Below are 12,398 nucleotides of genomic sequence, written 5' to 3' on the forward strand. Positions count from 1 at the left end.
GGGCACAAGAGGGGAGAGGATGGTAGCATAGGTGATTTAGGATTTTTGAATTATTAGGGGAGAATGACAGATGGAAGTTTACTTTTCTAAAAAATAAGAAAAAAAAAAGATAAATTTTTTTTTTAATAAATATATGGTAAGTATAGGACATGGATAGAATTTTCTCTTTCTCATTTATATTCTCATTAAAAATAAGACCAGTTTATATATTCTAGATTCTCTTTGGTTACTGTTTTTCTTGATCTAGTATTAGCCAAGAAAAATAACAAATGAAAAAGAATAACAAAAGAGCCAATGAATAAGTGAGATTAGTTTGCATCTGAAGTTGGGTTTGAACATGTAATGCTACCATCCATGAATTGTGAAGAACCATATGATTTGTCCCAAGCTGCTCTTGTTCTCTTCTGTATGATCCTGAGATCACAAGATCATCAAGTTCCATCCTCAACATTCCATTTTGTTTTTCATATATAAAAAGGAAAAAAATGTCTTAAAATAATGAATTTATGGATATTTTTCATTTTTTTTTATTGTTTTTTCTGATTCCAGTCCAAACGTATCGATCTTATCAGTATTTAGCTGGGTTGGGTGGTTGGTCACAGGATGAAATGACTGTTTAGTCTAGTAACATCAATAATCTCTTAATTCATATATGATATCGTTCGGTTCAAAGTTTTAAAACTCAAGATTGGTCTTTGAAAATGGTCAAGATTAATATCGATTTGAATTGACTTGGATCGAACTGTATCATATAGATTTATCCATATTTTTCAACATCGATTTGTTCTGGTTGATATTACCAATTCAATCCAAATTTTAGAACCATGGTCCGATTTGATATTTGAAAGAGAAAGATAGATATTTCCATAATAGAAGTAGGACACTTGAACTATGGAAGAGAGCTAGGGATTTGATAAAGGTGATAGGACTCGGTTCAAAAAGAGCATACCTTAGTCTCTGATAAGGGCGCAAACCAGGATGCTACTATATGAATGAGACTTCATCTGACTCACAAGTAAAGGTCTCAATTTAACCCTAAGGGGATTGCTTAGTTGGTCAAGATTAACACTTCATAAATAAAAGGTCATGGGCTCAGATTTTCTTGTGGCCTAATTATGGGGAAAAAAAATAATATCAAAATAGAATCAAAACCAGCCATTTTAAATCGAATGGAATCAAATCAAAGTAAATTCATTTCAAAAGTTGAAAATCATTTTTTGGTTCGATTTTATTTTATTGAATAATAAGGAATTGGATAAATTTATTATCATTTTTTTTATTTAATTTAATGGATACTAAGGTTGTGTATTTAAGGTTTTAGAGTCCTTTTCCTTAGGATGTAATCATATAAAAAAGTCAGTGTGAGTGATAATTCCTTTTACTTTTTAATGTTTGGAATAAGTTAGAAGGATTATGACCTAAAGAAATAAGATCTTTTTTTAGAGTACAAATTTAAAAAGTTGATCCAAACCATATCCGTTCATTCGAGTCTGATTTATTGACACCTCTATGTAAGTCGATGGCCCAATTTTTTTTGGTAGAGATGAAAATCATACGCTTGACTCGTACTTTCTTTCAGTCAATCCAGTGCATGGTACACTGGTTGCGAGAGCCAATAGTGTCAATAGTCCAAGGATTAACTCATATAACATGTATCCCCTCACTTTCTTATCATTCACCCTTTCCCTTCTAATGCGCATGAGTAAAGGCCCATAAGGCAGTTCCTTAAAATGTAATTAGGAAAAAAAAAAAACTCAGACCCACTCACTCACTCAGACACACACACAAACACACTCTCTCTCTCACACATTTGTCTCAAGTGCATAAATAATCCACTGGAACTCATTAATGTTAAAAACGTGCAAGAAGATTGCGTGAGGTCCTGAAGAAAATAATACCTCTTAATTAATACCATCTTCTTTCCTGTTCTTCTTCTTTTAGTCATAACTGATTAACTGTAGTGTAGGGTTTGCAGGCTACAATGAACTGAATAACCATGTGCATAGAACATGGTGATGATAAGCAAGAGATCACACTGTTCCATCCAACCAACTACCAAAAGGATATCATCAATGGCGTTTGAGATTAATAATCTCTATTTTAAAATCTTATCAGAGACTTTCTCTGTCTCCATCCATCATCTGATATAATAATATACTATAAATACAAAGCCCACGAACAAATCATTCATCACAGACCCGTCAAGTGTTCAATGGGGTCAAACCAAAGGCCTTCTACTACAATTGATGGATTGGTACTGGAACATGTCCCACAAATTTAAACTCTCAAACAAGGTCAAAATATCACATTTATTAAAGGGTCTTTAAATAGTTAGGCACAGCCATTAGCCATATCTGATACTCTGTCATAATCAAGCACCAAATTCTCTCTCTCTCTCTCTCCTCCTTCTCCTCCTTGCGTGAATTAACCTACACCCAATACCAGTCATGAATCATGTGTCATCCCTTAACACCTTCCTTGGAGGATCTCTACCAGGAGAAAATTAAAGAGATTAATAATCTTCAGGGTCATGGGTCATGACACCTTGTGATAATGGCTTCAAATTTCATCCTTAATTTATCATTTCTTCTATCTGTTCCTGTCTGATTCCTTTTCCACCAAATCCAAGAGGAAGAGAGTGGTGGTGTATTGTTAGGAAACATAGAATTATAGCAAGTAGGGTTGGTTGGTTGGTCCTTTGATGCTGACTAGCTAGCTTGGTTTAGGTGGAAAAGGGATGCTAAATGCCATATGTAGATGTGACCATGATCAATTCTTTTCTGGGTTTTTATTTTGGTGCTCAAACTTGTAAGCTAGGGTTGTCCCTTCTCCTTTGTAGTGTAGGAAGAAGAAGAAGAAGAAGAGGGTCTTGTTTGAATAGTGGTCTCAGGTGGGAATAAGACTCATCACCCAAATAGACACTTGACAACTGGCAAACAAACACACACCATTGATTCTATTTAAACCAGCAGCCCGTGAGTTCTTCATCATCATTAGATCCGGACATCACTCTACAATATGGACAAAGTGACATCAAAGAGGTGGGACCCCTTACTCTTTATACATATCCCAACTTGCTTACTGTTGCATTGCTCCAGAAAATAACAAACACAAAAATAACTCCAAAATACTCTCTCTCTCTCTAATACACAATGGGGCAAAATCAATCAAAATTCATCATTCATTAACTTATGATCAGTACAGATGCTTACAAAGTCACCAGTTCAAATCTTCTTCTGATAGAAGAAGAAGAAGAAGAAGAAAATAAAAAAAATTGGAAAACCAAAGTGGAGTAAATAAATGTTGAAGTATTTGTCAACTCAAATTTCTTCTTAAAAAGGATAAGATAATATAACAAAAAAGCAAATGAGTTGATAAATACAAGAACATCTTTTTTTTTTTTTGAACATTTTTTATAGTTTATAGATGATAAGGAAGCAAGGCAATACCGCTCGGGAATCATATACAAGGAGCTCCCCATTGTCCCCATTCACCGAGTCAAACCCAACTCCAACTCGGCCTCGGCCATGACCTTCCAAAAACGAGTCCATCCCAATCTGCTTACACACTCTACCTGCAATGACGCGGCACACCAACATAGCCCTCCGGCCTTTTCCCCCACCGGCGTTCTCGTGAGCCACTCCACTGCCGGAAAATGTCCGTATCGTTGCTTCTTTGCCGGAAAACGTACACATCCCACCATCATCGTGAATCCATCCCGTGGCGGGGCCCAGACAATGGAACCTCATCACTTCATTTCCATCCGCTACACACCTTACATCATCCTCCTTACTGCTAGCGCTGCTGCTTCCTCCATTTCCACCTCCACCACCACCACCACAACGAGACTTTACCAGCTCTCGATACTCTTCGAACCGGGCCACCGTCTTGGCCAAATGTTGAACTTTGAACATCATCTCAATCCGACCCGAGAACACTTTAGGTGACCAGCTCGTGTGGAAGATTATCTCCACAACATTGCGAGATGGGTGTCCCTCAGGCAACTCAGTCAACGTCGGAAAGAATGACTCCGGCGGCGTTCGCGAAGTACGAGAGGAGACGCTTCGTCGGACCCGGTTCGTTGGATTCAAACCAGCTTCTGCTTTACTGGGTTGTCTCGAACTGCGACTAGATGGAGTTGGCGATGGTGGGTTTGATTTCCTGTGCTTCTTCTTGGCAGTGTCGACCACATCCTTAATGTTCTGAACACTCTTTCTGCAACTCGAAGAGGCAAGCAAGTGGTTGAGGTGCTTAGGGTTTGGATGGTAAACATCTTCGAATGCTCTTGACTTACATTGTAACGATTTGACCCAACCAGTCGCCATTAACGTCGACAAGGTTAGATGGGATTTCCTCTTTCTTCTTCAAATCTCATTCACATTTTTTGGGGGTGAAGCTTGGAGAGAAGACAGGGTCAAAACACATAATGAGGGTCTTTAAATGAGTGTATTTGAGTTGTCCTGAAATGACAATATTACCCTCACAAAGTTTTCAAAATTACATACTTTGTATTCTGTCACCATTACAAGAAAACAAAATTTTATTTTAATAAGAGACAAAGTCCATTAATATGTTTTCAAAGAGATTTGATAGCGTGGTTGTGCAGCCACCATTTAATATTGTACCTCGTGTCATAAGATTGATCAGAGACCTCAATTATCTCCTTCGATGGGGTCCCTACTCCCTAGTCCCTCCCTACACCATAACTTTGGTTATAAGAATCATGAATCTGCTGTTATGCTAATCTGACGGTTAAGAAGCATCATAATATGATTCTCCGGTCAGTTAGGTTGGTGATTTAGATAATATTTTGGCAGGTTCAAATATTTACTCTTTTTGTCACCAAATATACTTTACTTTGAAAAAGGATAAAATGTCCTTCACCAGAAAAAAGAATAAATGTTATCCATTACACTTTATATAATATCCTTATTTATAAAAGATTTACTGGTGCATTTGGCCCAACAGTAAAAATGCAAATATTATGGGCTTGTGGTTGAATTGTCGAAATAATCACTCCAAAATCTCTAGATAAGATTATTTATTTCTTGAACCTCACACATATAGAAGCCTTGTGTCGAAAAATAAAATTGAGTTTAAAAAAATTAATCCATTAAAAGATATAAAAAATTGAAACCAAACTAAAATGAAAAGTTCTGCTTTACATTGACCCACAACATGTTTAAAACTGATTAACAACTTTGGAATAAAGGGGTGAGAATAAAGGGGAGAAGCATTCCTTAATCGGTTGAAGGATCATAATCAGTCAAGTTATGAATGATGCAAGCTCTCCAACAAACCGTAGAATGGATGGTATGTATAGATCACTTTGTTATTTCTTAAAAAACAAGCAACAATTATTTTTTACTGTTATTAAAATTGAAAGCTCTTCCTCTTGAAATGAATGAAGGAAAAGTGTTTTTCCTTTCCTTTTCCATCTCTATTCGTGATTTCGGAGGGTTTAGAAGATTAACTGTTAGATGGGGCCTTCGCAAAACCTTATTAGTCCATTTGTTATTCTATGAAAGGGATAGTTCTTTAAAGATCCTTTTCATAATTAATTCAACTAAACAGAAAGGAGAACAACCACACAAGGTCATAATCTCACCTCCTTCCCTCCTTGACAAAGGCCATTCCTTATCACAAGCAGTTGAAAACATTATTATATTGTAACCCATTAGGGTTACAACCTACGTATATAGATGAGCCAATAAGACCTTGCATTTGTAGGATCCATCACTTGATATATACAATTAAAACCTGCTTGATTAAAGCTCCACAACTCTCTCTCTCTTTTCATCAAATCTCTTTTGTAATCGATGTAAGATCAGCCCCATATGACTCATATGAAATTGTAACTTTCTCAAATCTCTTTGTAATCGATATGGACTTATCCTCAAAAACTAGTTGTTAAGATGAGGTGTACAAGTACCTAAAAGTCTTCACATCGGATTATTCACTTTCGATGTGAAATTATTACTTTTTCCATCCATGTGAATCCCCAACACTCATCCCTAAAAATCAGTTTCTAAAGTAGGGGAACCCTAGATCATATCAAATTAATCACATCAAATCACTTTCGTAACCAATTTTGGATCAGCCCCCAAAAGACTGATATGGAATCGTAATTAACTCCCTCTTATCTCATAAATGAAACTATTAGAGTGCTTAGGATTGTTTGATAACATTGATTAATGAAGAAATATATCATTAAGGTGTCTTGGGAATCAATGCATGGTTGGTCCAACATCAATTGCATGTGCACTCTATTGCAGACAGTCATTTATTGTCAATAATCTAAAGGGTAACCCCGGATTCTAAGATATACCCATTATAGTATTACAATTAATTGTTAAATAAAGGAATACAATAAAAGTTTAAAGTATTAAAGGGCTGATTAAGAGGAATGGGCTAGGTTTTGATTTTAAGTTTCTTTAAGATTCAGTCAACAGGTGAGAGAGAGAGAGAGAGAGAGAGAGAGAGAGAGAGAGAATAGAAGAATAGGAGATAGAATAGAAGAAGAATAAACAAGGAGAGCACTACCCAACTAACAGAAAAAGAAAGAATAGGAGAATAGAAGAATTAGAAGGAGAATGGAAACTGAGGAAGCAGTGACTATGCACTGAAACTAAAACTGAAAACGACAAGTTTTCTCACCACCAATCCTTGACTTTTTATCTAATTATCTACCTGTCTATGGTTTTCAGTTAACAAAGTCCCTTTGTTTACAGAACTCGAAGTGGAAGAGTTCCATCAGAAGAAGACAACATTGAGATTTGTAATGCAAGATAAAGTAAAGCTTTATTGGATACCCAATCACTCGACAAAAAACAAAGCAAACAACTTGAAAAGTTGGGAGGGAGAGAGAGAGAGAGAAACAAAAGACAGGGTCTCAGAAATAGAATTTGAACTGTACTGGGTTGCCGGGTGAGGAAGGGGCTTGGAATGCACGAGTTACGATGGTGGCCAGGTGTGGACTGTGGAGGGTTGGGGTTGAGGCGCTGAGGCCTTTGCCCTTTGCCAGCCTTTGGGCTCACGCCTTCAGAATCTCTTGACTCTAAAGCCCCGGGAAGTGCGCGTATGTTGGGCGTGCTTATTGGCTATTGATCACGATCAAATTTCTTCTTTTGTTGTCTGTGATCATCAAGGTGGTGGTCTCAGGAACCCTACAAAGAGAGGAAGAGTGAGAAAGATAAAGAAGGATTTTCTTTCACCTATTTCATTAGCTAATAAATATGGCATTGGAGTCTGTTGTAATATTCTGGAAATCATGATATGTTTATCTCACATGAGATGGATTTCTGTTCATCATCATCACCATCACCGTCTCCATCACCATCATCTGCTACTGCTCAAAGGTTCTGTTTTCAAGAATTTCTCTCAACACCAGTATGATAGATGCATGATCTTTGAATATTTCCTTTTCAGTTGAAACCATAGTATATTTAGATTATTTGGGTAATTAATCTCTTCTAGAAGAATCAGGTTGAACTTGTAAGTTGTGACACTTCACCAGTTTAACCCAAGAGGTAGCTCAGTTGGCAATGATCAATATCCCACAATTAGATGTCATGACTCAGGAGTTCAACTTTCTCTCAACCTATTTATCATTTTTTTTTTTTGGTTTCAAGTTCATATCTCAAAGGAAAAAAAAGATACATGTTAGCAAGAAATTATTGAAAGGGGAGTAAAGGGGAGTCAATTTTAGTAAATCATGCATAAATTTGTAAGTGCTTGCTTAAAATTACTATTCAAAGCATTGACATGCTCATTTTTTAATTCCCAAATAACAAATAATAAAAAATTCAAAACTATGAAAAATAAAATTATAAAAAGTAGAGAAACATATATTTTCTATGAAATTCTTTGATAAAATTATAAATCTTATATAGATGATCTATAGTTGTATATTATTCAACCCTAAAAGGGAAAATCTTGTTATAACGCAGATTGGTGAAAAATAAAATCATAACATTTTTTATCCTTTGAGTATAACAAATTTTTAATTGATAATAAAGTTATTTCACATAAAATTTTATTAAATCCTATACTACAAAAATTCTAAATTTAAAAAAAAAAAAAAAAAAAATAATATATATATATATTAATATATAAGTTCTTACTACACTATTTTGGTGAGAACAAGTTATCACAATGACAACCACTTCATAGATCCATTTGATTATAAATTGATGGAGTGTTTAATCCATGCATAGACCTATGGTATTCAAGCTAGCAAGTGGCAACACACTATTAACACAATGTAATAAAGAAGAAAAGAGAGTCAAAATGCAGCTCGAACTAGTCAAAATAAGATGCATTCCACCCTTAATGGGTCCCATAATTAATAAGTAATGTCATTAATGAATTGTTTGATTTCTTATTAACAAATGTTGGCGTAGAAAGTCGAGCCATGAAATCATTAAATGAATTTGAAGTTTGAACCATGAACAGGTAACCACAAAGTCCCACAACTGAAATCAAGCTATCAGATTTGTCATTTAAATTTGCAAATGTACCCTTTTTTTTTTTTTTTTTTTTAAATAAAGGTGGGGTTAGTCTTGGTCGAACCTTCATTTTGAATTGATTCCCGAAGAAATAAAGGCATGGTCTGGGACCTGGGTACTAGCAAATCACCAGCACTTACGGTCACCCAATTTCTCGCTTATTTAGGACCACAACACCAACTTCTTTCTGACTAACATATATATATATATATATATATAATTATTCTTACTTATTCGAATTATGGTGGGGTGATCCAAATAGAGGTGTGGTGTGTTAGATTTATGGGCTAAATTAATTATTCGGGTTGATTAAATGGGTAAGAGTCAAATTGCATGAACTAATTCGGTCCACTTTCAAGTTTAGGGATATGCTGGCTCAGCCCATTGTGATTTAAGGTTTTGAGTGCAGGACAGTATTATAAATACTAGGTTTTTTGTCCGTACAACCATTATTCACTCTTCCCCACTTACCACTAAAGTGAGAGAACCAAAGAGGTTTAAGGGACTGTAAAAGATCTATAGCTAAGCCAAAAGAGCGAAAATAGGAGTGACCAATATCAATCTTTTTCAATATACTTGGTGAAAGGTACAATTAGATCCTCTATAATTTTATTAGATTCTTGTTCTTGTGCCTCTGTGTGGTTTCTTCAATTGGGGTTTTAGATTTGTACCCATAGTCAGACCTAACATGGTGATCCGAAGCAACATGGGTGATTTTATTGGGGCATCTTGCAAAGCATATATTGGATTTTTTGCTACAGCTTTAGAAGCAGAAGCAATACGTGACGAGCTACTAATGGCTCAGTTTTTAGGTTTGAAAGCTATTTAGTGTTTTTCTAATTGTCTAGCTGTGGTTACTGGTGGTGGGAGTGGGATATACTGGGCAGCTAGAAATTGTAATTGATGACATTATTCTTGTGGCTTCTTCATTTTCCTTTTGTAACCTTGAATTTGTTCCTAGACCTTCCAATAGGGAAGCTCATGTTTTAGCAAAAGGGACTGCTATAGTGCTATGTTTATCCTCTTGCGTTCTTGGTGGGTTTCTCCCCCTCTTGTTCTTGTAAAGTTGGATTCTAAGAGGAGATTGTCCTCTTCTGATTTCATTCAATCAAGTTTTGTTTTTCTGTCCAAAAAAAAAAAAAAAAAAAAAAAACTATGGCATCCTATCGATCCAATTCAAAATGGTGAGTTGATGTTAGGGTTTTGCCTCACCATGATTGCTTAGTTGTTAACCAAGCTAATAATAATCTGTCCACATCGTATTACATAGTGTTATAATTACATAGAAAGTTCTCACATGAAAGTGGAAGAAAGAAAAAGAAGAAAATAATGCCAATAGGTTTCAACATGCATGATGTTTATTTTATCGTGTAGGGTGATGATTTGGTCATAATAATTATTGAATAAACCCAAAAAAAAAAAAAAAAAAAAAAGTTAAAATGTAGATAGAGAATCTATACATTATGAACCATTACCATAAATTAAGCTAAATGAAAATACATATCATATCATTTCTATGAGGCTATAATTTTGATGTTATCGTATAGTATTCGTATCCATTACTCCTGTCATCAGCATCATCAACATCATAATAATAGGGTTATATCATGGTTCATATGTATTTTTGTATAATAAGCACAAGTTAGGGTTGGTCATGAGTTTCATGACCCTTTTTTTATATAAAGAGAAACCGTCATCATTTCATCAACTACCCATATATCTTAAAAGAATAACCGGATTTTCAATTTGTTATGTTTCCAACGGAAATCATTAGTTGGATTATCCTGCTTGGATGCTGCTGACTACGGAGTACGGACCACAAATCGTTTTTACTCTGTCCTTGGGCCCAGCCCATTGACCAACACCATGAGGAGAGAGACATTCAACCAAGAACCAACCCACTGAAATAAGGGTGTCAAAACTTAACCTGTAACTGAAATAGCCCAGAGTGAAAAGTTTTATTAGATTGGTTTTGATTTGGGATATTACGACCCCAAATCAAAACCAAAACTCAAAACTAAATCAAAACCACTTCAAAACATAGATTGAATGAAACCAAACTGATGAGAAACTGAGATCAGCTTGAAACTCATAATAAATTAGTTTTTTTGCATACTTTTGTATAAATTTGTATGGTAAGTTGAACCCTAAGTGGACCGAAACCAACCCAATTATAACTCGATACAAAAAACTAAAATCAAATCAAACAAAAATTTTCTGATTAGTTTGGTTTCGATTTCATCATTCTCATACTAAAACTGACTTGTGACAGTTAAGAATACTATAAGTACCAGACCAGCTTAGGAGATTGGTGAGGTGATCCCATCAAGCATATGATAAGTATCAGGATGTTTAGTAGATCAGTGAAGGTGTGTAAACATTAGTCCCACATCATCTAGTCTCCGTAACATGGCACAACACATTTTAAAGACTTGAGGCCTATGGGTCAAAAGGGACAATATTGGGTTAAGGTTAATGGACAAGGGCATTACATGACTCAACCCGAATCAAACCAAACCGACCAATTGACACCCTCCCATTGATCATAGAGGAGATTCATACTCAAAGGCTTGGGCTGGAAGGCCCAGGCCCAGCCCAAATTTGTGCTCCCAATGGTAGGGTTGACCTTGTCTTCAGAAGTCTGTTGCAACTTGCAACTTAACGAACGTCATTTAAGCTCTGTCGGGTTTAACCATATTTACCTGTCGGCCATGCTAACCCAATGTGTTGAAATTTGCCGGGAAGAGTTAGGCTCGCTGGGACAGGGAGGTGGGTAGAGGCGTAGAGCAATCTTCAAACCCCCAATCATGAGAGAAAGAAAAGAACCAGAGCCACCCAAGGGGACCCCCGTCACCACTGTAGAGCCACCCAAGAAACCCGTCTTCCCAATCCTCCGCCGTCTGATAGAGCTAGACACGGCGTGGTCCCTCCACATCCACACGATATGCCAACCATTCCCCCGTTCCGTCCTCAAAGCCCTAGAAATCTCCGGCGATGGCCGCTTCTGGTTACCCATCTCAGTGGCCCTCTTCTTCTCCCCTTTGGCCTCCAAATCCCATCACCTTCTCTCCATCCTTATCGGTCTCTTCATCGGATTTCTCCTCGATCTTGCCTTGGTTGGCCTGATCAAGTATCTTATCCGTCGGCCTCGCCCCGTCTACAACAAGGGAATGCATTTGACGGTCTCCGTTGATCATTGGTCTTTCCCCAGTGGCCACTCCTCTAGGGTTTGCTTCATCGCTGCCTTCTTGTATTTCTCCTCGGCGTCCATCGGAGAGGCACTGGTTCAGCTAACATCTTCTGGCGATGAATTCGTTAGTCCATGGATCGATTCTGAGAGTAAGACCATTCAACTCTTCATCTTGGTCGTGTGTTTGTGGTCTGCGACTACATCAGTATCTAGGATTTTGCTTGGCCGGCATTTTGTTTTTGATGTCACTGCCGGCGCTTTTTTGGGTGTTCTTGAAGCTTTAATAGTGATTAACTTGTTCAAATTTTAAATTTATTTGGAAATTGGATAATGGATATTCCTTTTGTAATTTATGTACCTTCAGCCAAAATTTTTGTAAGTCGTCAAGAAGCTGTGTAGTGGAAGATAATATGCTTATTGCTGATTTCTTATGTTTATGTGGCACTGCATTGACTTCACTTGCTTATTTTCTCCTTCTCTTATTGGGTGACTGTTCATTAGTTAATGATTGTGTTAGTTCAAGGCTTTCTCAGTATTAGGCTGAAGTGATAACGGAGTGAACATGATTTTCTGGTTGCCAACTTTATAAGTCTTGAGGAAACCACAAACTATTGTTTTTCCCTTAAGATTTAGGCTCTGGGTTAGATATTTGACCTAAGAATAGGTTTAAAAATAGATGCTAGTACAAGGTTTATAATTTT

General features: G+C 36.5%; 2 protein-coding genes across 2 annotated transcripts; one reads left to right on the top strand and one right to left on the bottom strand.

Moving 5' to 3' along the window:
- Positions 1-3,155: 3,155 nt before the first annotated feature.
- On the bottom strand, positions 3,156-4,406 carry LOC122086134. Its single transcript, XM_042654848.1, has one exon. It carries the CDS (start codon positions 4,323-4,325, stop codon positions 3,414-3,416), a length of 912 nt encoding a protein of 303 aa, XP_042510782.1. The 5' UTR covers positions 4,326-4,406; the 3' UTR covers positions 3,156-3,413.
- Positions 4,407-11,192: 6,786 nt separating this feature from the next.
- On the top strand, positions 11,193-12,155 carry LOC122085969 (probable lipid phosphate phosphatase beta). The gene has a single exon (XM_042654594.1). It carries the CDS (start codon positions 11,315-11,317, stop codon positions 12,005-12,007), a length of 693 nt encoding a protein of 230 aa, XP_042510528.1. The 5' UTR covers positions 11,193-11,314; the 3' UTR covers positions 12,008-12,155.
- Positions 12,156-12,398: the final 243 nt, after the last annotated feature.

The sequence above is a fragment of the Macadamia integrifolia genome, chromosome 8 (genome assembly GCF_013358625.1).
Source record: "Macadamia integrifolia cultivar HAES 741 chromosome 8, SCU_Mint_v3, whole genome shotgun sequence".
NCBI classification, from domain to species: domain Eukaryota; kingdom Viridiplantae; phylum Streptophyta; class Magnoliopsida; order Proteales; family Proteaceae; genus Macadamia; species Macadamia integrifolia.